This window comes from Carassius carassius, chromosome 14 (assembly GCF_963082965.1).
Source record: "Carassius carassius chromosome 14, fCarCar2.1, whole genome shotgun sequence".
Lineage (NCBI taxonomy): Eukaryota > Metazoa > Chordata > Actinopteri > Cypriniformes > Cyprinidae > Carassius > Carassius carassius.
Genome location: NC_081768.1, coordinates 30,912,435 through 30,933,763, shown reverse-complemented (window position 1 = coordinate 30,933,763; position 21,329 = coordinate 30,912,435). Strand labels below are relative to the sequence as shown.

General features: G+C 42.2%; 1 protein-coding gene across 3 annotated transcripts in view; it reads left to right on the top strand.

Annotated features, from left to right (window-relative positions):
• The first annotated feature begins 2,773 nt into the window (after positions 1–2,773).
• Positions 2,774–21,329, top strand: part of LOC132157493 (uncharacterized) — a 194,840-nt gene continuing 176,284 nt past the window's right edge. For 2 of the 3 annotated variants that reach the window (XM_059566854.1, XM_059566853.1), the window contains exon 1: positions 2,774–3,493. In XM_059566854.1, coding sequence (XP_059422837.1) covers positions 2,840–3,490 — 651 coding nt within the window. In that variant the 5' untranslated portion in view covers positions 2,774–2,839 and the 3' untranslated portion in view covers positions 3,491–3,493. Of the gene's footprint in view, positions 3,494–6,689; positions 6,817–21,329 lie in introns of those variants that run through there. The other variant, XM_059566852.1, reaches the window with a different exon arrangement.

The following is a 21,329-nucleotide window of genomic DNA, read 5'->3' as shown; positions in this document are numbered from 1 at the left end:
AACACAAAAAATATATATACATATATACTAGAATGTCAAAATAAGATCCCTTAAGCTGTCTAGCAGTTTGCGAATCTGGATTGGCGGGAGTAAATCAGATAGGTCCACTCCAGGAGCTCCCTCCACATACTTAAGGTCATCTGTGCTCTCCACACCCCAGGTAAAACGTCTCTGCAGCAACTCTTCTTTCTTCTCTTCAAGAAGACCAGGTAGCGCTTTGGAAATTACCTTTTGTACTTCCTCCCCCACAGTTGTAGACATCATTTACTCAAGTAAAAGTAAAAGTACTAGTCTTGAATAGTTACTTGAGTAAGAGTAAAAGAGTATCGGATAAAAAATCTACTCAAGTAGTTAGTTACTAGTTACTTTGGGTCATATATACTGAGCCTATTTTTATTTAGATATATAGATAAAATGTATGTAATGTATGTGTGCGTGTATAAATTTATATATTTCATCAGCCTTTACTCCAATTTATGTAATTTATTATAAAACCCAGTCTGTTTACTTAAGTAACAGATATAGGTGTCATGCCATAACATATTTTTAATACGACTGACTTTATATTAAATGTGAATTTAACATTAAAAGTTAATGTGATATAAATATTGCTACTAATCTTTCATTGTTCAGAAAGAGAGCAAATAACATTTACATTATTAAAGATCATTTTCACTGACAGTCTAGATTTCAATCACTCTCAGAAACTCCCATTAAAATCACTGAAACTGTTAACACTGTGAAATCAATATCTTAATTAAAGATTCGTACACACACATCTGCACTTTGTTGTTTCTGACGAGAGAATTCGCCAGAAAGAGGTATTCAGTCAGGAACGAGTGAAGGAAGCACCGGCATTTTAGCGATGACTCATCGGAACGCCTCTGATTGGCCAATGCTTTAATCAGCTCAAAAGAATCATGTGTGATTGGTTATAATGCGCAGTGCTGTAAAAACGCGTCTGTCTCTGGCTCAGCACCAGCAAACAATCACAGATCTGAATTTAGCAGCTGGACTTGCTGAACGTATTCGCACCGGTGTGACTGTATTAAAATTAATAAAATCTTAATCGGCTATTTTTTGTCTTTTGGAAGCTGCATTCAACTTGACTCCCCTCTGTTATAAGCCACACACGTACAACAAACTAATGTCAGAGGTATCGTGTACTGTAATCGAGTGTAGCCCAAGTTATTACCTGTTAAACAGTAGACAGCACACGTGGTGTTCATCTAATAAGGATCTCCATCGCTAGCAAATAATAGCCTTTGCAAATCTGCTTTCAATTCAGTGCAGTTCCACAGCCACGTTTTCAACGCTGCTGATGTTAAACGTTACAACTCTGAGTGAACCACTTCAGATGCTCACCGCGCGCGGCAGCGAACTGAACGACTCATTCAAACTGATTCATGAACCAATTCACTCGTTTGCCAATTGGTTTGATCGAGCCTCAGGGGCGCCCCCAAGGGGTGGCCAGGGGTGGCCACGGCCACCACTGAATAAACTCTGGCCACCCCTGTGGCCACCCCTAGGATGATTTTCAGTGTGTAACCTACTATAAATTTAAATGCAGAATGTAAATTCGTAATAGTTTAAGAAGTGGGGGAAAAATAAATAAAAATGCAGCACATGCTGCAGCCACCAAAAAAGATTGCAGATTGGCAGCACCGGAGTAGTCCTCCCCCCGTCGCCCTCCCCCGTCCAAACATATCACAGAGTGTGCACATACGTCTAGATGGTCTAGACTGGTTCGCATACGCATTTGTAGTGCGTTCTTTCACTGGAAATTTAGAATTATCACATTTTTCAAGATATGGGGCAGAAAATTTATAGATCTATATAGTTTATATAATTTCATATAGTTATTATCACACGAAGAGTTACATTTTTCTCTAAAAGTCAGCACAATTACAAGTGTGAAATTGCTTTTATACAACAGTTCAAACAAAAATCATTCCAAACACAGCCACTGTTTTGCGTCTCTGAGCAACATGACAGTGATTCGTTCCTGAATAAATCAACCGTTTAAATGATTCGGTTCAATCGCAATGACTCACTTATTAACAGTGACTCACTGCCACCTACTGCTGGTTTTAATTTCATATTTACGGTACCTTCTTATTTTTTAAATAATTTCGAACATCAGTTTTCAATGTTTTATTTTTAAAATATCAGAACATTATTTATTAATTTATAACTGCATGCTAAAGTTACCATGTCCCACAGAGCTGCATTAAACAGTGTGTAAAAACATCTCAATGGCACTTCAGATGCAGCTTCTGTTTTCTCTGCATTGCAAAGATCATTTTTGTTGATACTGATTGCATTTGCTTGGTAACAGCCCAAATGCAAGTATTTGACCTAAAAGATGGTGCACACTTCTAGAAAAAATGGCGTAAATGTAAAAATAAAAAATTCAGGAGTCATCTGTCAGGTATTCTACAACAAAAACAATCAGAGCGCCTCGCTATCACTAGTTTTATTTTGATCTCCCGGGTCCGCTATTAGCTTTTAGCCCGTTAGCATCAGCGGCGTGGTTGCGCTAACATTGCTAATACTCTGTTCACACACATTACCACTGCTGTACTCACTGTTACTTGCTTTAATGGCGGATGAATGTCTCCACTCTGTGCAGCTCGAGCTCGAGGCCGTGGGAAAGCAGATTCGCGACCTGGAGGTGAGGCAAGCCCAGCTGAGAGAGCGGAGAACCGCGCTGGAATCATCCCGGGCTGACGCTCACATGTCCGGGGTAAGTATACAGCGATCTGCTAACAGTCCCACCACGTCTACTCCGTGTGTTTCTCTGCACAGGCCCGGTGCACCCAGGACGCGATCTTCCCAGATGTCCTTCACTGCGACGCCGGGACACCACGGACCCTGGGTGCATCCACAGCGGAGGACGCGAGCCGGGTCCCGGGCGACGACTTCTCCCCCTCCTGCCTTCGACATCTCCATCCGGAACCGCTTCGCTCCCCTCCGCGAGACAGGACGCGACGCTGTGATCATCGGAGACTCCATCGTCCGACACCTAAGTGCTACGTTAGCCGAAGGTAAAGTGCACACTCATTGTTTGCCTGGTGCTCGTGTTCTCGATGTTTCTGCGCAGATACCCGCGATCCTGAAGGTCGACGAGAGCCCCAGAGCGGTCGTGCTTCACGCCGGGGTTAACGACACCACGCTGCGGCAGACGGAGACGCTGAAGAGGGACTTCAGCAGCCTGATCGAGACGGTTCGCAGCACGACGCCCGCGGCGACGATCGTCGTGTCAGGACCACTGCCCACGTATCGACGAGGACACGAAAGGTTCAGTAGACTTTTTGCTTTAAATGAATGGCTGTTGTCATGGTGTAAAGAACAGAAACTGCTATTTGTTAATAACTGGAATCTTTTCTGGGAGCGTCCTAGGCTGTTTCGCGCTGATGGATTACACCCCAGCAGAATCGGAGCGGAGCTGCTCTCTGACAACATCTCCAGGACACTTCGCTCCATGTGACTAGTAAGAAAATTCTCTAATAACTATTATGATGAGTTTTGTTCCACCCGCTTAAATGATAAAAGTACTTGTGCTGTAAAAACTATTAAGACTGTGTCTGTTCCCCGAATAGTGAGGTCAAAATATAATGTAGGATCTAGAAAAAATCTTATCGTAATTAAACCAGAAAAATGTAAAGTAAATGAACAAAAACAATTTTTAAAGTTTGGGCTCATAAATATTAGATCACTCACACCCAAAGCAGTTATTGTAAATGAAATGATCACAGAAAATAGTTTTGATGTACTCTGCTTGACTGAAACCTGGCTAAAACCAAATGATTATTTTGGTCTAAATGAGTCTACTCCACCAAACTACTGTTATAAGCATGAGCCCCGTCAGACTGGTCGTGGAGGAGGTGTTGCAACAATATATAGTGATATTCTCAATGTTACCCAGAAAACAGGATACAGGTTTAACTCTTTTGAAATACTTCTGCTAAATGTTACACTGTCAGACATGCAAAAGAAGTCTAATGTATCTCTTGCTCTGGCTACTGTGTATAGACCACCAGGGCCGTATACAGAATTCCTAAAAGAATTTGCAGATTTCCTCTCAGACCTTCTAGTTACAGTTGATAAGGCACTAATCATGGGAGATTTTAATATTCACGTTGATAATGCAAATGATACATTAGGACTTGCGTTTACTGACCTAATAAACTCCTTTGGAGTCAAGCAAAATGTCACCGGGCCCACTCATCGTTTTAATCATACACTAGATCTAATTATATCGCATGGAATCGATCTTACTGCTATAGATATTGTACCCCAATGTGATGATATTACAGACCATTTCCTTGTATCGTGCATGCTGCGTATAACTGATATTAACTATATGTCTCAGCGTTACCGTCTGGGCAGAACTATTGTTCCAGCCACCAAAGACAGATTCGCAAATAACCTGCCTGATCTATCTCAACTGCTATTTGTACCCAAAAATACACATGAATTAGACGAAATTACTGACAACATGGGCACTATTTTCTCTAATACATTAGAAGCTGTTGCCCCCATCAAATTGAAAAAGGTTAGAGAAAAACATACTGTGCCATGGTATAACAGTAATACTCACTCTCTCAAGAAAGTAACTCGTAGTCTTGAACGCAAATGGAGAAAAACTAACTTGGAAGTTTTTAAAATTGCATGGAAAAACAGTATGTCCAGGTATAGACAGGCTCTAAAAACTGCTAGGGCAGAGCATATCCACAAACTCATTGAAAATAACCAAAACAATCCAAGGTTTTTATTTAGCACAGTGGCTAAATTAACAAATTACCAGACGCCACCTGATTCAAATATTCCACCAACGTTAAATAGTAATGACTTTATGAATTTCTTCACTGATAAAATAGATAACATTAGAAATACAATAGCGAATGTAGATTCTACAGCGTCTAACACTTCAGTTTCATCCATCGCACCCAAAGATAAACTGCAGTGCTTTACAAATATAGGACAGGAAGAGCTAAATAAACTTATCACTGTATCTAAACCAACAACATGTTTATTAGATCCTGTACCCACTAAATTACTAAAAGAGCTGTTACCTGTAGCCGAAGAACCGCTTCTCAATATCATTAACTCATCGTTATCTTTAGGTCACGTCCCAAAACCATTCAAGCTGGCGGTTATCAAGCCTCTTATTAAGAAAACAAAACTAGATCCTAGTGTACTGGCAAATTATAGGCCTATTTCAAATCTTCCATTTATGTCTAAAATTTTAGAAAAAGTTGTGTCTGCTCAATTGAGCACCTTCCTGCATAAAAATGATCTGTATGAAGAATTTCAGTCAGGTTTTAGGCCCCACCATAGCACAGAAACTGCACTTGTTAAAATTACAAATGACCTGCTTCTTGCGTCAGATCAAGGCTGCATCTCATTTCTAGTCTTACTTGATCTTAGTGCTGCGTTCGACACCATAGATCATGACATACTCATAGATCGATTACAAAACTATACAGGTATTCAAGGGCAGGCTCTAAGATGGTTTAGATCCTACCTGTCCGATCGCTACCATTTTGTTTACTTAAATGGGGTGTCATCTCATTTATCATCAGTAAAATATGGAGTGCCACAAGGATCCGTCCTAGGTCCCCTTCTATTTTCAATATACATGTTGCCCCTTGGTAATATTATTAGAAAATACGGAATTAGCTTCCACTGTTATGCTGATGATACTCAGCTATATATTTCAACGAGACCAGATGAAACTTCCCAATTATCTAAGCTAACAGAGTGTGTTAAAAATGTAAAAGATTGGATGACAAATAATTTTCTCCAATTAAATTCGGATAAGACAGAGATATTAATTATTGGACCAAAAAACACCACACAGAATCTTGTAGATTACAATCTGCAACTAGACGGATGTACTGTTACTTCCTCTACAGTCAGAAATCTGGGTGTTATATTAGACAGCAATTTGTCTTTTGAAAATCATATTTCCAATGTTACAAAAACCGCATTCTTCCATCTTAGAAACATTGCCAAGCTACGAAACATGTTATCTGTTTCTGATGCAGAAAAGCTAGTTCATGCTTTCATGACCTCTAGACTGGACTATTGTAATGGACTTCTAGGTGGTTGTCCTGCTTCGTCAATAAACAAGCTACAGGTCGTCCAAAATGCAGCAGCTAGAGTCCTTACCAGGTCAAGAAAATATGATCATATTACCCCTATTTTACAGTCTCTGCACTGGCTACCTATTAAGTTCCGTATCAGTTACAAATTATCATTACTTACCTATAAGGCCCTAAATGGTTTAGCTCCTGCGTACCTAACTAGCCTTCTACCACGCTACAACCCATCACGCACCCTAAGGTCACAAAACGCTGGACTTTTGGTAGTTCCTAGGATAGCAAAGTCCACTAAAGGAGGTAGAGCTTTTTCACATTTGGCTCCCAAACTCTGGAATAGCCTTCCTGATAATGTTCGGGGTTCAGACACACTCTCTCTGTTTAAATCTAGATTAAAAACGCATCTCTTTCGCCAAGCATTCGAATAATGTATCTCTTAAATTGTGAGTGTAGTTGCATCTGCATTTTTATTCTTTAGCTTGGGTTAAACTAATTTTACTTTGTTGGATCAGCAGCTATGCTAATGATGTCTCTATTTTGTTTCTATGTTTTGCCACGGGATTTACATCCCGTGGTAACTAGGATTTACACAAGCTCCAGTCTGGATCCAGAACACCTGAGAAGAGATGATGCTGACCCTCAGAGGACCCCAGATGATGCTAACCTTGAATCAACAAACAGAACTAACAATTATTGCTACATGTGTGACTGCATCCTATAATTACTATTAATTAATAATATTGATAGTTCATCATCTAGCTGACTACGTCTTGTATTATTATTATTATTATTTTTATTTTTCTAAAATCCTATCAAACGTGCACAAACTACTAGCTACTACTAAATATTGTAGAAACATAATTTTCTGTAAAGTTGCTTTGTAACGATTTGTATTGTAAAAAGCGCTATACAAATAAACTTGAATTGAATTGAATTGAATTGAATTGAATTGTCAGCACAATTAGAAATAAGATATCAGCACAATTAAAGTGACATTATTGTTTATTTATCATTAACGATAAAATCCCAGAAATACCAGGGATACCATTTTTTGTCAGTATTGGAAACCCTTAATTATTTTCTCTTTATTTTGGTGTGCCACCCCAAGATTTACTGTGGCCTCATCTGGCCACCCCTGTTAAAATTTTCTGGGGGCGCCACTGTCGAGCCTTTGAACAGAATTGACTCAAAAGAAATGAATCATTTGCGAATGGGCATCGCTCATTGCCCAGAGAAAAGTAGACGGCGCGTTTGGAATAAACTGAAGCATTTATAACATTTATTGCATTAAGATAAAGTAACGAGAGGAGCGTCGCCCACAGTAACGAAGTTAAAGTACAGATTTTTCCCCAAAAATTTACTCAAGTAAGAGTATAAAGTACCCATCTTTAAATATACTCCGAAAAGTATTAGTTACCCCAAAAAATTACTCAAGTAAATGTAACGAAGTAAATGTAACTCGTTACTACCCACCTCTGAACAGGGCCAGATTTTTTAGAAACATGTCATCATTTACATGTTCAGGATAAATCTCATCTGTAATCATTTCGCATGAGGCAGCCTCGGAATAGACCATAGACTCCTGAGTGCTTCCCTGGCTTTCACCTGTTCCCTGAACAATATCATCAATTAGACTGTGCTCTGTCTTTTCTTTATGGCATCTTTTTTTTGTGATCAACATTTTTATTCAGATTAATTTCACTTTCAGAAATTAATCACAAGTCACGGTTCAAAAGAACTATGTACAAACAGATGCCATGAAGCCGTCCACTTATACAGAAAAGGAGGAAGAAAAATGAAGGTGCTAAAAATCAGTGAAGCATAGTAGGGATGTCAACTTTTCATCCCACCTAGCAACATATCAGCAACATTTGTCCAACTCCGAATAGTGTTGTCCTTTGCGCCATTGAGCCTGGCCATGGTACCTTCCAGCAAGACAATTCCTCTGAAGTATAATAGCCAAGTGAAAGTTATGGAAGTGGATTTTTCTATCCATAATTTCAAAATATTCTTTTTGGCAGCAGTACTTGCAGCTGAGTCCTTTTTTGATGTACATTCAACTGGAGCCTGGAATCATCTAACAATATATCGTCTAACCATCTTATATCCAAGATCCACATGTCCACATGCAGCCGCTTCTCTCTGTCCCAGCAGAACAGTGTTTTCATGTTTTTTGTCTTGTGAGTCGCAGTGTTTTTGTATGTCATCGTGTCTACCTGCCTTTAAGTGCGCATACAGTCATGAGTTTCTGCTGGATGTCAGCAGAACCTAATTTTTAGAGTTAAACTCCATGCACGCGGAACAGCTGTGGGATCTCGGTCTGCTCCAGAGGCCTACATTATCACCGACCCCCACTGCTGCATCTCGCCCACAGAGGAGGTGCCACAAGCGGCATGAGAGCAAGCAGAAGAGGGGTAAGTGCAGAGGTATCCAGGTATCCAGGCTAGGCTAACGGCTAACCCACACAAGCCACCTATCCCTGTTAAAAGTCCGTGCCCTGACATAGACTACGTTACCCAGAATGGATGTGTTCATATGTAGTTCTGCCAGCTCGCGGTTGCACTAGGCGCTTTCACTTTTGTGTGGTCCAGGGCCATGAGAGCAGTATTCACGGTGCAGAGAATTGCCATCCTTTGTTAATCCTATGCTAGTCTTGTGTGTAGAAGTACTGTGTGCATTCTTAAGATGTAAGTATGGCTTTGCATGAATGACGCGTTTATTGCAGATTTATTTATTGCAGAGTTGTGGCGAAGTTGTTATAATTGTTTTATTCCCTACTGCTGATGCCACTACGGCGTTCCATAAGTGTTCCTTAAGTGACCATCTACTGTATATACTTTAGTTATTGCCTTGCAAATAATTGCAGATATTATATTCAATATATAATTCGCCTGTTTTGGCACTTTTCACCATTTGGAGATTTATGGCATTCATGCAAGTTCATTTATAGTGTTAGAGGTTGGGGCAGCTTGGGGCAGTGTACTGAAAACAATGAATGAGATGCAAATCACTATGAAGGAGACCAGTGGTGCACTAACCAAGCGTGTGGAACAACTGGAGCGAGCATGCAATTCATGCAGTCCTCTCCCTACTCAGAGTGATGCTCAACAGCAAGATAGAGCTGCTTCGCTTCCTGCTCTACTTCAAACACCACAGCATAGCAGTGTGGCCATGAGCAGCATCCATACTACTGATCAACTACACGTCCTGGCAGCAGCAGAGAGGCAGGACATTAGAACGCCTGTGAATCTATTAAGGCCAGTAGAACCTTTTGCATCTTCACCACTGCGAAATGCAAATCCCATTCTCCACCCAGCACCAAAATCAGCTTCACTATCTTTAGCCCTATTATTCAACCTACATCAAATACTCAGACAGTGTCGCTGTCCTCTAACCCTGTTGCTCAACCTGCACAGCAGCTAGACGCAGTGCTAGTACCTCAACCTGTGCTTCAGCAACCGCCAGTGACACCGCCATTACTGCAACCCAGTGTGAATACTGGATTTCAGCCCGTGGGTCAGTCGGGCCCTTGGCCCATGCCACAGCCTGTTTCCCAGCTGAGAATCCCTGTGGCCCATCCAGGGATTCAGCCGGCTCCACAGCCTGTCATTCAAGTAGCCCAATCGGTACAGAGGCTTGATCCACATCAGGCTGAGCCCCTATACAGTCAGAGTTACCAACACCCGCAGCCTCCAGGCTGCTCCACCCAGGTACTCTCTGCACAATCCCATGACTTCCCTGCAGTCTCAGCATCACTGTATCAGCCACCACCAGGGATTTCAGTGCCGCAGACTTGTAGCCAGTTTTATGCTGCTCCACCTCCTGATTCAGCCCGTTACTACTCTGCTGCTTATCCATCAGTCTCTGCCTACCCTTCACTACCTGCTGCATATACTGCACAAGATGCGGTACCTCCTGCAGCTGAAGCCACCCAGCCAAACCTGATGGAGATGATCTTAGCATCCTCATATGGCATCCCGAAACTTAGACTGGTGACATTCAAATCAGGCAGAGAGTGTGACTTTGTATTACTGAAGAAAGGACTGGACAGCCTACTTGGGCCACATGCTCATCTCACAGAAGAGTATAAATATCACATTCTGATAGACCAGTTAGAGCATCCATGTGCGCTACAAGTGGCCAGACGCTATATTCACGACCGCACTCCCTACACTAGTGCAATGAGAGCTTTAGAGCAGAGATATGGGCAACCCAGGCAATTAATCCAGAGTGAACTGAGTTCTATGCTTAATTGCTCTCCTATTAAGGCAGGGGATCCTCAAGCCTTTGAAGATTTCTCCCTGGCGTTGTCCAGCCTAGTAGGCCTCCTCAGTACTATGGACGATGTAGCAGCTAGTGAGCTCCAGTGTGGTTCACACGTAGACAGGTTACTCACTAAGCTTCCGCCTAGCTACAGAGATAGTTTCATCGAGCACTGCATCACCCGTGGTATCATATGCACTGGCAGCAGTTGCACCTATAATATGTACGACTTCTCAGGGTGGCTCGAGCGGAAGTCCCAAGTTTTACAGTTATCACAGCAAACCATTCAACCACAGCCCTCAGACAGACCACGCCCAGAGAGGGGCAATATCAGAGCCTCTGCAGGGTCCAGGGTACAGAGTAAGTCTACATCCATCTATTATGGCTCAGATCCCGCTCAAACACAGCCGGAGATAAACACTAAGGTGCATATTACTAATCCTTTCCCCTCCTCTAAGAAGAAGCAATTTAAGCCATACTGCCCATACTGTGAAGGGACAGAGCATTACCTCAGTGGCTGTGTAGATTTTAAGAAGCTAGACCTCAAAGCTGTAGCTTCTTGGATAAAGGAAAAATCCAGATGTTGGCGCTGTGGCCGTAAACATACCCCCGAGCAGTGCACTCTTAAGAAGATGTGCAGCACCTGTGGAGAATAGCACTTATTAGTGCTTCATGACCTAGCTGAAGCGAAGAGGAGGGACCCGAATATCCTAACAGTGAGCACCAGCCGAGTGTTTTTGGCTCCTATCTGTCACTCTAGCCGTGTAATGCTTAAGGTTGTACCCATCCAGTTACACCATCAAAGTAAATCTCTGGACACATATGCTCTTCTTGATGATGGCTCAGAGAAAACCATTATACTCCCTGCTGCTGTCAAGTCGTTAGGCTTAATCCAGGAGGAGGAAACTCTGTCCCTGCGTACTATTCGTCAAGATGTGATTCATATTAAAGGAGGATATGTCTCTTTTCAGGTGTCCCCAAAGGCCAAGCCAAAAATACGTTATAAGATAACACGTGCCTTTACCGCCCAACAGCTCAGCCTAGCTGAACAGTCATGCCCAGTGTAGCTCTTAAAGGAGAAGTATCATCACCTACAGCGAGTGCAGCTTGAAGGATTCAATCAGATACAGCCACTTGTGTTAATCGGCTCTGACAATGCTCACCTCATAACTCCTGTTCGTTCTATCCTGCGAGGCTCAGCCCAAGGACCTGTCGCCGTCTGCACCAAGCTCGGATGGGCCATCCAGGGACCGAGCTGCAGTATGCCTACACAGCAGGGGGAGGTGCACTGCCTGAACATATCATGCTTTTCTCCTTCCATTGCCCTTCAACAGGATGTACAGCGTCTGTGGCAACTAGATGCTCCCCTCTTTAGACCTGGGAAGGAGGTCACCCGCTCAAAGGAGGACAGAGAAGCCATAGCCATGTTAGAGGCCAAGACCATAAAAGTACCTGTGGATGGTGTAGAGCGATACGCCACCCCCCTGCTCAGGAAGAAGGACTTCCCATAGATGCATGTCTCCTCTGAAGTAGTTAAAGGCCTTCTGAGGTCCATTGAGTGTAAGCTAGCTAAGAATCCTGACCTGGCACTCAAATACAACCAGGAGATCAAGAGGTTGATAGATTCTGGTTATGTGGTAAAGCTGACTCCTGAAGAGATTCATAGCTCTGCTGAATCTTGGTATGTACCACATCACATTGTACATCATAACAATAAAGCTCTGGTAGTCTTTAACTGCTCCTTTGAGTTCCAGGGGACCGTTCTTAACCACTACCTCCTGCCAGGACCCCCTTTGGGCCTACACTGCTGGGTGTCCTCCTGCGTTTCCGCTAGTATCCTGTAGCAGTGAGCGGAGATATAAAAGCCATGTTTCACCAGATCCGCCTGCTCCCTGAAGACTGCCCCCTGCTGCGGTTCTTATGGAGAGACTGTGAAACTGAGAGGCCTCCAGATGTATATGAGTGGATAGTCCTGCCCTTTGGGACAACGTGTAGTCCCTGCTGTGCTACCTTTGCCCTTCAGAGCCATGTAAGGGAGCACAGTGATACCTACAAAGACATCTACGACTCTGTCCACACAGCTTTCTACGTGGACCACTGCCTGCAGTCACTTTTTGAACCACAAGAGGCCAAACTGCTCATTGACAGAATGAGAGAGCTGCTTATTCAAGGTGGATTTGAGATACGTCAGTGGGCTAGCAACATCCCTGAGGTGGTCGCTCATCTGCCAGGTACGGCCAGATCAGATAGCTGTGAACTGTGGCTAAACCTTAAAAGTCTTGATCCTCAGGAGTCAACACTGGGTCTCAGTTGGCACTGCACCACTGACGTCCTGGGGTACAAGCACCACCCTGTAACCTACACAACTGTGACACTGCGCAATGTTTACAAAGTACTGGCGAGTCAGTATGACCCATTGGGTTATATCTGCCCCTACACTACAAGAGCAAAGCTCTGGCACTGCACCACTGACGTCCTGGGGTACAAGCACCGCCCTGTAACCTACACAACTGTGACACTGCGCAATGTTTACAAAGTACTGGCGAGTCAGTATGACCCATTGGGTTATATCTGCCCCTACACTACAAGAGCAAAGGTCATTGTGCAGGCCCTGTGGAGCACAGAGAGAGGATGGGATGAGCCCATAGAAGGAAACCTGCTTCAGTCCTGGCTCGAATGGGAAAAGGAATTGTCTTATCTCCAGTATATCACCATCCCCCGATGTTACGCTCCTCCTCACAACAGCAACAGTACGACATATGAGGCTCACATCTTCTGTGACGCCTCAGAGAAGGCGTATGGAGCTCAATCTCAGAGTCACAGAGCAGCAGGCTCACATCTCCACCTCATTCATCATGGCGCGCTCCAGAGTAGCGCCCCGCAAGCAGGTGTCAATACCCCGACTGGAGTTGTGTGCTGCGCTCACTGGAGCCCAACTGGCCAAGGTACTCCAAACTGAGCTCTCACTACCCCTTCACTCAGTCTACATGTGGACAGATTCCACCACAGTGCTTCAGTGGATCCAGTCCAGCTCCTGCAGATACAAAGTTTTTGTGGGGACTCGGATCTGTGAGATACAGGACCTGACCTCTTCGGAACAGTGGGGGTATGTGAACTCTGATGATAATCCAGCCGATGACATCACAAGAGGGAAATCACTGTCAGAGCTCACAGTCTCCAGCCAATGGTCGCAAGGCCCACACTTTCTCACACAGACTCCTGACACCTGGCCAAAGCCCCCGACAGAGTTCTCAGAATGTGGCAGTGAAGAACTCAGAAAGACCACCTTCTGTGGCATTACAAATGTATCACCAAGTCTGCCAAATCCTGCGCAGTACACATCTTTAGATGATTTGATTCTGGCCACTCACCAATCCCTGCAAGGGGCAGCTACCACCTCCTACACTGCAAATGAGCGCCTGGAGGCAGAGACCCAGCTGCTTCAATCTGCGCAGAAGGACAGCTTCACAGAGGAGGTCCAAGCCTTACAAGCAGGGAACCCTGTTTGCCCGAGCAGTCGTCTCAGCGCCCTTTCCCCTGAGTATGACAGCCTCAGTGGACTAGTCAGAGTGGGAGGCCGCCTGCATCAAGCTACAGACGTAGACTCTGACAGCTTCCATCCAGTCGTGTTATCACCCGATCACCCTCTGACTCATGTCCTCATAAAGCACTATGATGTTCAGCTGTTTCACCCTGGTGCAGAGAGACTCTATGCAGAGTTACGCCGCACCTACTGGATCCTCAGAGGTCGCCAGGCCATAAAGAAACATCAGTACCGGTGTGTGGACTGCAGGAGATGGCGCGCCTCACCCTCTACACCAAAGATGGCTGACCTTCCTTCATCTCGGCTGAGACTCTACAAACCACCCTTCTGGTCTACAGGCATGGACTGTTTTGGACCATACCGGATTAAGATTGGGCGTAGGAGAGAGAAACGCTGGGGAATCATCTACAAATGCCTCACCACTAGATGCGTCCACTTAGAACTCATCTCTAGCATTGATACTGACTCTTTCTTAATGTCATTACGCAGGTTCATCGCACGCCGGGGGAAGCCATATGAGCTGTGGTCTGACCGGGGCACCAATTTCAGAGGCGGCCATAAAGAACTACAGAGCGCTTTTGAGAGCATGGCACCAAAGTTGCAGCAACAACTGGCTAAGCAGACTATCAACTTCCATTTCAACCCACCATACTCTCCTCATTTCGGGGGAGCTTGTGAGAGGGAAATCCGATCCTTTAAATCAGCCATGCAAGGCATCCTGAAAGACCAAGTTGTGGCAGAGGAAGTGCTCCTAACAGCTCTCATAGAAGTTGAAGGGCTCCTTAATTCTAAACCACTCAGATATGCCTCCTCTGATGTGGATGATCCTGACCCTATCACGCCAAACCTGCTGCTTATGGGGCGGCGCGATGCTGCATTACCACAGGCAGTATACGGCCCTCATGATGCCCTTTCCAACAGAAGATGGAAACACAGCCGGATGATCAGTGATCATTTCTGGAAACGCTTTGTCCAGAACTACCTTCCAGGGCTTCAGCTGAGGCATAAATGGAGGAAATCCACTGATAATGCTACTGTGGGACAAATTGTGATGATCATTGACTCCAACCTTCCCAGAGGGCTTTGGCTTGTTGGAACCATCACCAAGGTTTTCCCAGGGACAGATGGTGTTGTTCGAGCTGCGGAGGTGAAGGTTAAAGACAGTATCTACGTCGCCCGGTAACCAAACTGGTGGAACTCCCTGAAATGCCTGAGGATTTAAGTGGCACATCTTCAAACTAGTTGACTTTTGAATGAGTGTATTTGCCAGGCAAATACAGTGGCGGCTGTTAAAAGTCCATGCCCTGACATAGACTACGTTACCCAGAATGGATGTGGAATGGAAATGTAGTTCTGCCAGCTCGCGGTTGCGCTAGGCGCTTTCACTTTCGTGTGGTCCAGGGCCATGAGAGCAGTATTCACGGTGCAGAGAATTGCCATCCTTTGTTAATCCTACGCTAGTCTTGTGTGTAGAAGTGCTGTGTGCGTTCTTAAAATGTAAGTACGGCTTTGCATGAATGACGCGTTTATTGCAGATTTATTTATTTATTTATTGCAGAGTTGTGGCAAAGTTGTTATAATTGTTTTATTCCCTACTGCTATACTGCTGATGCCACTACGACGTTCCATAAGTGTTCCTAAAGTGACCATCTACTGTATATACTTTAGTTATTGCCTTGCAAATAATTGCAGATATTATATTCAGTATATAATTCGCATGTTTTGGCACTTTTCACCATTTGGAGATTTATGGCATTCATGCAAGTTCATTTATAGTGTTACTGCGGTTTTACTGCGGGCCAGAGGTGGAAAGTAACGAATTACATTTACTCGCGTTACTGTAATTGAGTAGCTTTTTTGTGTACTAATACTTTTTAAAGTAATTTTTTAAATCTGTAATTTTACTTTTACTTAAGTATATTTTGTTTAAAATATTGTACTTCGCTACATTTTAAAACACATTAATTACTGAGTAAAAAAAAAAAAAAGAATAATAATAAATCGCTCCCTGGAAACTACGTCAGTAAATAATGGGCAGGAGGGCAAACTGGCGCTAAAATCACAAGAAAGATGCAGACGTAGTGGTGCAGACACCGCTGAAAACGAAACCCCGTCATATTCTGAAGTTGAACTCGAAGGAAATGAAGTGAACCCCTGGCCATATGTATGCTCTATTATGCAGTGTAAGCTGTACTTGCCTAGGAAGACCAAACTAGCAGCTTATAAAATCTCGACAAGACATCAACCCTTCGCAAGAATGTAGAGGTAAGCTAAATAATTGCATCGTTGCATTGGTGGTTAAAATGAAGCTTTGACATTTTAGCAAGAGGTTTTGCACAAATTAGCCAAAAAGACAGTGGTGAGGAGTGTGCTATTTTTGTTTTAATGATGTGCGCGCGCATTTATAGTGCGTTCTTTCACTGTGTGATTCAGTCTCCTAAAATGCATTTAGAATGATCACGAAATTGAAGATATAGGGGCAGAAAATTAACATATTTATATAATTTCATATATTAAATCAAAATCACACAAAGAAGGCCGTCTTTTCCTCCAAAAATCATCATGAATATATACATACATATATATAACAGTTCAGTAAACAAGTTAATTAAGAGACTTGCGTTTTAGACACCATATTGCCTTTTTTAGCTCTATTTCTACACCAGAAAATAATTCCAAACACAGCCACCAAAGCACAGTTTTGCGTCTCTGAGCAACGTGACAGTGTTTCGTTCCTGAATGAATCAACTGTTTAAATGATTCGGTTCAATCGCAATGACTCACTTATTAACAGTGACTTGCTGACACATACTGGCCATTTTAATTTCACATTTAAAGTATCTTTTGATTTTTTTAAATAATGAATTTCTTATCATTTCAAATGAGTATTCAACATTTTATGTCTTGTATATCAAAACATTATTCATGCATTTGTAACTGCAGGTTAAATGCATTCCTGTCCTGCACTAAACAGTGTAATACATCTAAATGCCACTTCCAATGAATCTTCTGCATTTCCTCTGCATTAAAAGATGAGTTTGTTGATACTGATTTGCCTGGTAACAGCCCAAATGTTTTATTATTCTAAATAACTGATTCCTTTAATTAAAAACAACTAGTTTGAGATTAATAGACCTATCCCAGGGGTGTCAAACTCAGTTCCTGGAGGGCCATAGCCCTAACCCTGCTCCAGCACACATATCATGTAGTTTTCAAATAAACCTAAATGATTAGATTAGCTGGATCAGGTGTGTTTAATTAGGGTTAAATCTAAACTGTGCAGGACTGTGGCCCTGCAGGAACTGAGTTCGACACTCTTGGCCTGTCCCATTTTTGACTCCCTCCCACTGTTAAAATGTAACTAAGTAATTTTTACTCTGAGTAAATTTTAAATGAGCTACTTTTTACTTTTACTTGAGTAGATTTTTAGACTGGTACTTTTACTTGTACTTAAGTAAAATTTTATTAATGTAATGGTACTTTTACTTGAGTAGAATATTTTTGTACTCTTTCCACCTCTGCTGCGGGCTATTTCTTTATGCATCTGTAGGTAACCATAGCCTACATGTTTACTAACATACATTTTATTGTATTTTTGTTTCAGATAACCACACAAACACACACACAAACACACCTATTCTGTCATATTGATACCTGTAAATCCACATCATCTCCATGTACCTGACTTCTTCTCAATAAACTCTCAAACTGCAGCATTGGATTTGCCTATTCCTTCTGACCGAGGAAGACTCAGTTGACGAGCAATCCATAATCAGCCGCAGACGCACACGGTCTCTTACAATCCCCACCATCGTACTGGCTAACGTACGCTCTTTGGACAATAAACTGGACTACATCCAATTACTACGTTCAACTCAGAGGACTATAAGAGACTGTTGGGTTTTTGTGTTTACAGAAACATGGCTTAGCAACAGCTTTCCAGACTGCGCTATTCCGCTCGATCAGCTGACATGCTATTGAACGTACAGAGCTCTCGTCGTGGGGAGGAGAAACCCGCGGTGGCGGGCTTTGTGTTTACATCAATGATGTGTGGTGCCGCAATGCTGTTGTGATCTGCAAATACTGCTCACCCCTTCTGGAGTTTATGATTATTAAGTGCCGGCCATTCTATCTGCCGAGGGAATATACTGCCATACTGCTTGTCTCGGCTTACATTCCCCCGAACAACAACAACTGCAACAGGAACGATGCACTAAATGACCTGCATCAGCACATCAGTGAGCAGCAGACAGCACACCCCGATGCTTTTCTCATCATAGCTGGGGATTTCAACTATGCTGACTTAAAGAGTGTGTTTCCAAAAATACACCAACACATACACTTTCCAACTTTGTTTACACCACACAGAGAGGAGCTTACAAAGCGAGTTTGTAGATGACACGACTGTGGTGGGTCTCATTAGCAACAAAAATGGGACAAACTACAGGAGCAAGGTGAGCCGGGTGATGCAGTGACAACAATCTCTCTCTGAACGTGGGGAAGATGAAGGAGATTGTTGTTGACTTCAGGAGAGCACACTCAGCACGTTCCTTTGACCATCAACCCTTGAATCTGGGGTTACCAATATAAACAGCGAATGAAGATACCTTCATATTCTACAAGTTACCAAACATGAAAAATAATTACCACTTACCACAGTTGTGAATCACTCCTCTTGCCTTTAACATTAATCTCGACCATTGTAGATTCAATGATGTGGCTCTGAAGATTTGAAATTTACAGCAATATTCTGTAAATTTGAGCCAAACCAACACGTGACCCCTGAATGCATTGCAGTTTACAGCAATATGCTGTATTATTAAAAAACAGCCGGCGGCTGTAAAATAATGCTGTAATTTTTACAGCAATTCAATACAGTGTAACTCAGACATCCCAACCTGCAAAAAGTCATTTCAGGGAGGTATCCCGAAGAACCCCCCAAAAGGAAGGAAAAACATCTCAGCGGTAGTCACCTTCTCAGTGAGACTTTGCCTATCTGAATGGGAGAACGGCGATATATTGGAGCAGCCTTCCCTGCGCTTAGCCTCCCTAACATGTTGTGGTCCCTAAAAGATATAAAAGCATAAAATATTATTTCTATAAGCTATAGGCCTATGTAATTATTTGTTAATTATGTTTAAATATGTAGATTACTTTTACTATTTATATAATCTGCTTATACAATTTATGTAAACTGCTTTTATTTATTTTCCATTGCAACTTTAAACAGGTCTAAGGAGTTTGTTGTTTTCATGTAGCCTTGGCAACTAGCCTGAATAATATGCAGATGAAATGAAACTTGTCAACTCACCTCAACATGCCTTTTGCAATCATATAACCCGCCATGGGCAATGCTTGAGCAAGACTGTCATTATGTTTGACACCTATACACTTTCGTGTAGTCTGCCGTAAAATGTGTCTTATACTTTTTTCTTTTTTTGTTTTGTGGCACTCTCCCTCTGCCATGGTGCTCCGAGTGTTTCTAGATAGACATAACTGATTAATTTTGTTCAGGAGAAGAGATAAAAGCCCGCCCACGCTGACAATTGATTGGTTGATTTGCAGAAACAGGCCAATCAGGATGCTCTCTGTCTTACATGCGCTTCGCATACACGCACATTAGCACACACTCGCAAGGTCTCTCGTTCCCTCTCTCTCTCTGCCGTGCGTGCGCTACACGGTTTGAAACACAGTATCTGTTTCGCATGCGCGCTTTTGCTCGCTCGGTCTAGATTCCGGGAGATTTTAACTAATTTGCGGGTCTCAGGGAGCCGCTTTCAATATGCGGAAGACTCCCGGAACTTCCGGGAGACTTTGGATGTCTGTTAACTGTAATATAGTTTAATGTCATTGTCTCCTTAACACTTTGTTACATCAAAATAAGACTTGAAATGGTCTGAAAACATGATCTGTGGGAGTTTTTCGTGAGTAAATCAAATTACAAAGAAAACAGACATTTCTGTGCCTTAGACCAGTATTTACTGAGCTTCGATAACTGATGAACCGAATAATTATAAAAAAAATTTTTTTTTAAAAGTTAAAATTGTTTTTTAAAAGCTTAAATTGTTTCTGCATTGAGTTATTTTGTAATAAATGTAAAATGCTTAAAACACTAACTTGATGAGATTCATACTTGGCTTTAATAAACAGAATATAAATAACATTGTTAATGTAAAAATATAAAATAGAATTATATTTTTGTTGTAGTATTTGTTTTTGTTGTTTTCTGGGGTGTATTCCATCAGCCATAATTTTGAAGGTGAAGTAAGGGCTTTTCTGAGTGTGAAAATTAATTCAGCATTATAGATGTTTAAAGAATGCTAAGATTCTGCTATTGAAGTAAATATTCAGTGTAACAAAATATCACCTAAGCTCTGTTAACCATTATTAATTGTAGGTGTGTTCTGACTGACAGGGTCCCTTCACAGTGTTCACTGTTCTTCACTCCCTAAGCACTGGACATCCATTGAATTGGACTCCGCTGACAATAATCAAATAATCTCATCAAAGAATGTCAATGACGGGGTCACGCAGATTGTGATATAACATAAATAAATATCGTACTTTATTTAACTTTAAAATGTAAATGTATATAAAATGCATATACAATTACGTATCTAATAAATATAGTCAAAATGTATATGTTTAGAAAATTAACAGATTTAAGTGGTCTCAACTTGTGCACTTTCTTTCCCACACGCAGCCTTATATTTAACTCTTCTTAGGTAAATACAGTCAAATAAAAAATGAAAGAGCCTCAGCTGTTTCTCACCGCTTTTTTACAATATGCAAATGTAACATTCATCACCTTAGCCATTCATAAATACTCTAATTTGCATAATGATAATATTTATTGCAACCCTTCTATTGCAAAACTCTTTCAACGGCTCTGCTCCATGATTAGTTTTAACTGATGCAGTGCACAATAACAGTATGGTGATTTTCCTTCTCCACTTCCTGCGAAGTGATGTATTGTTTCCTAATTTCCTGTGCCGTTTGCAGTGCCCTTCAGACTGAACATGTTCGCTCCCTTCAGATTGGAATCTCAAGATGGCTGAATATCCTGTGAAGTCCACTTCGCAGTCCACTTAGGGTCGAATGGAACCCACTTTCTGTGTGAAAGCTGCTGTCGCGGTTGCACTCACACTGCATACACTCATACATACATAAGAGGCCTCTGGTAAATTATACAGTCCTCAGCAAATAAAATAAACTTTATGTGAGCTTTTTAAATAAAAGGGTGCAAGATTCAGTCTCAATGTTTGGGTGCAGAAAAACTATTTAAACCAGATATACATATATTAAAATGCAAGTAGTGCAAATGTGGTTTAGGAGTAAAAAAAAAAACGTGATAATAAATAACATGAGTATTAAAGCAGATTTTATACATGTAACAGTACTGAAATGTACATGAG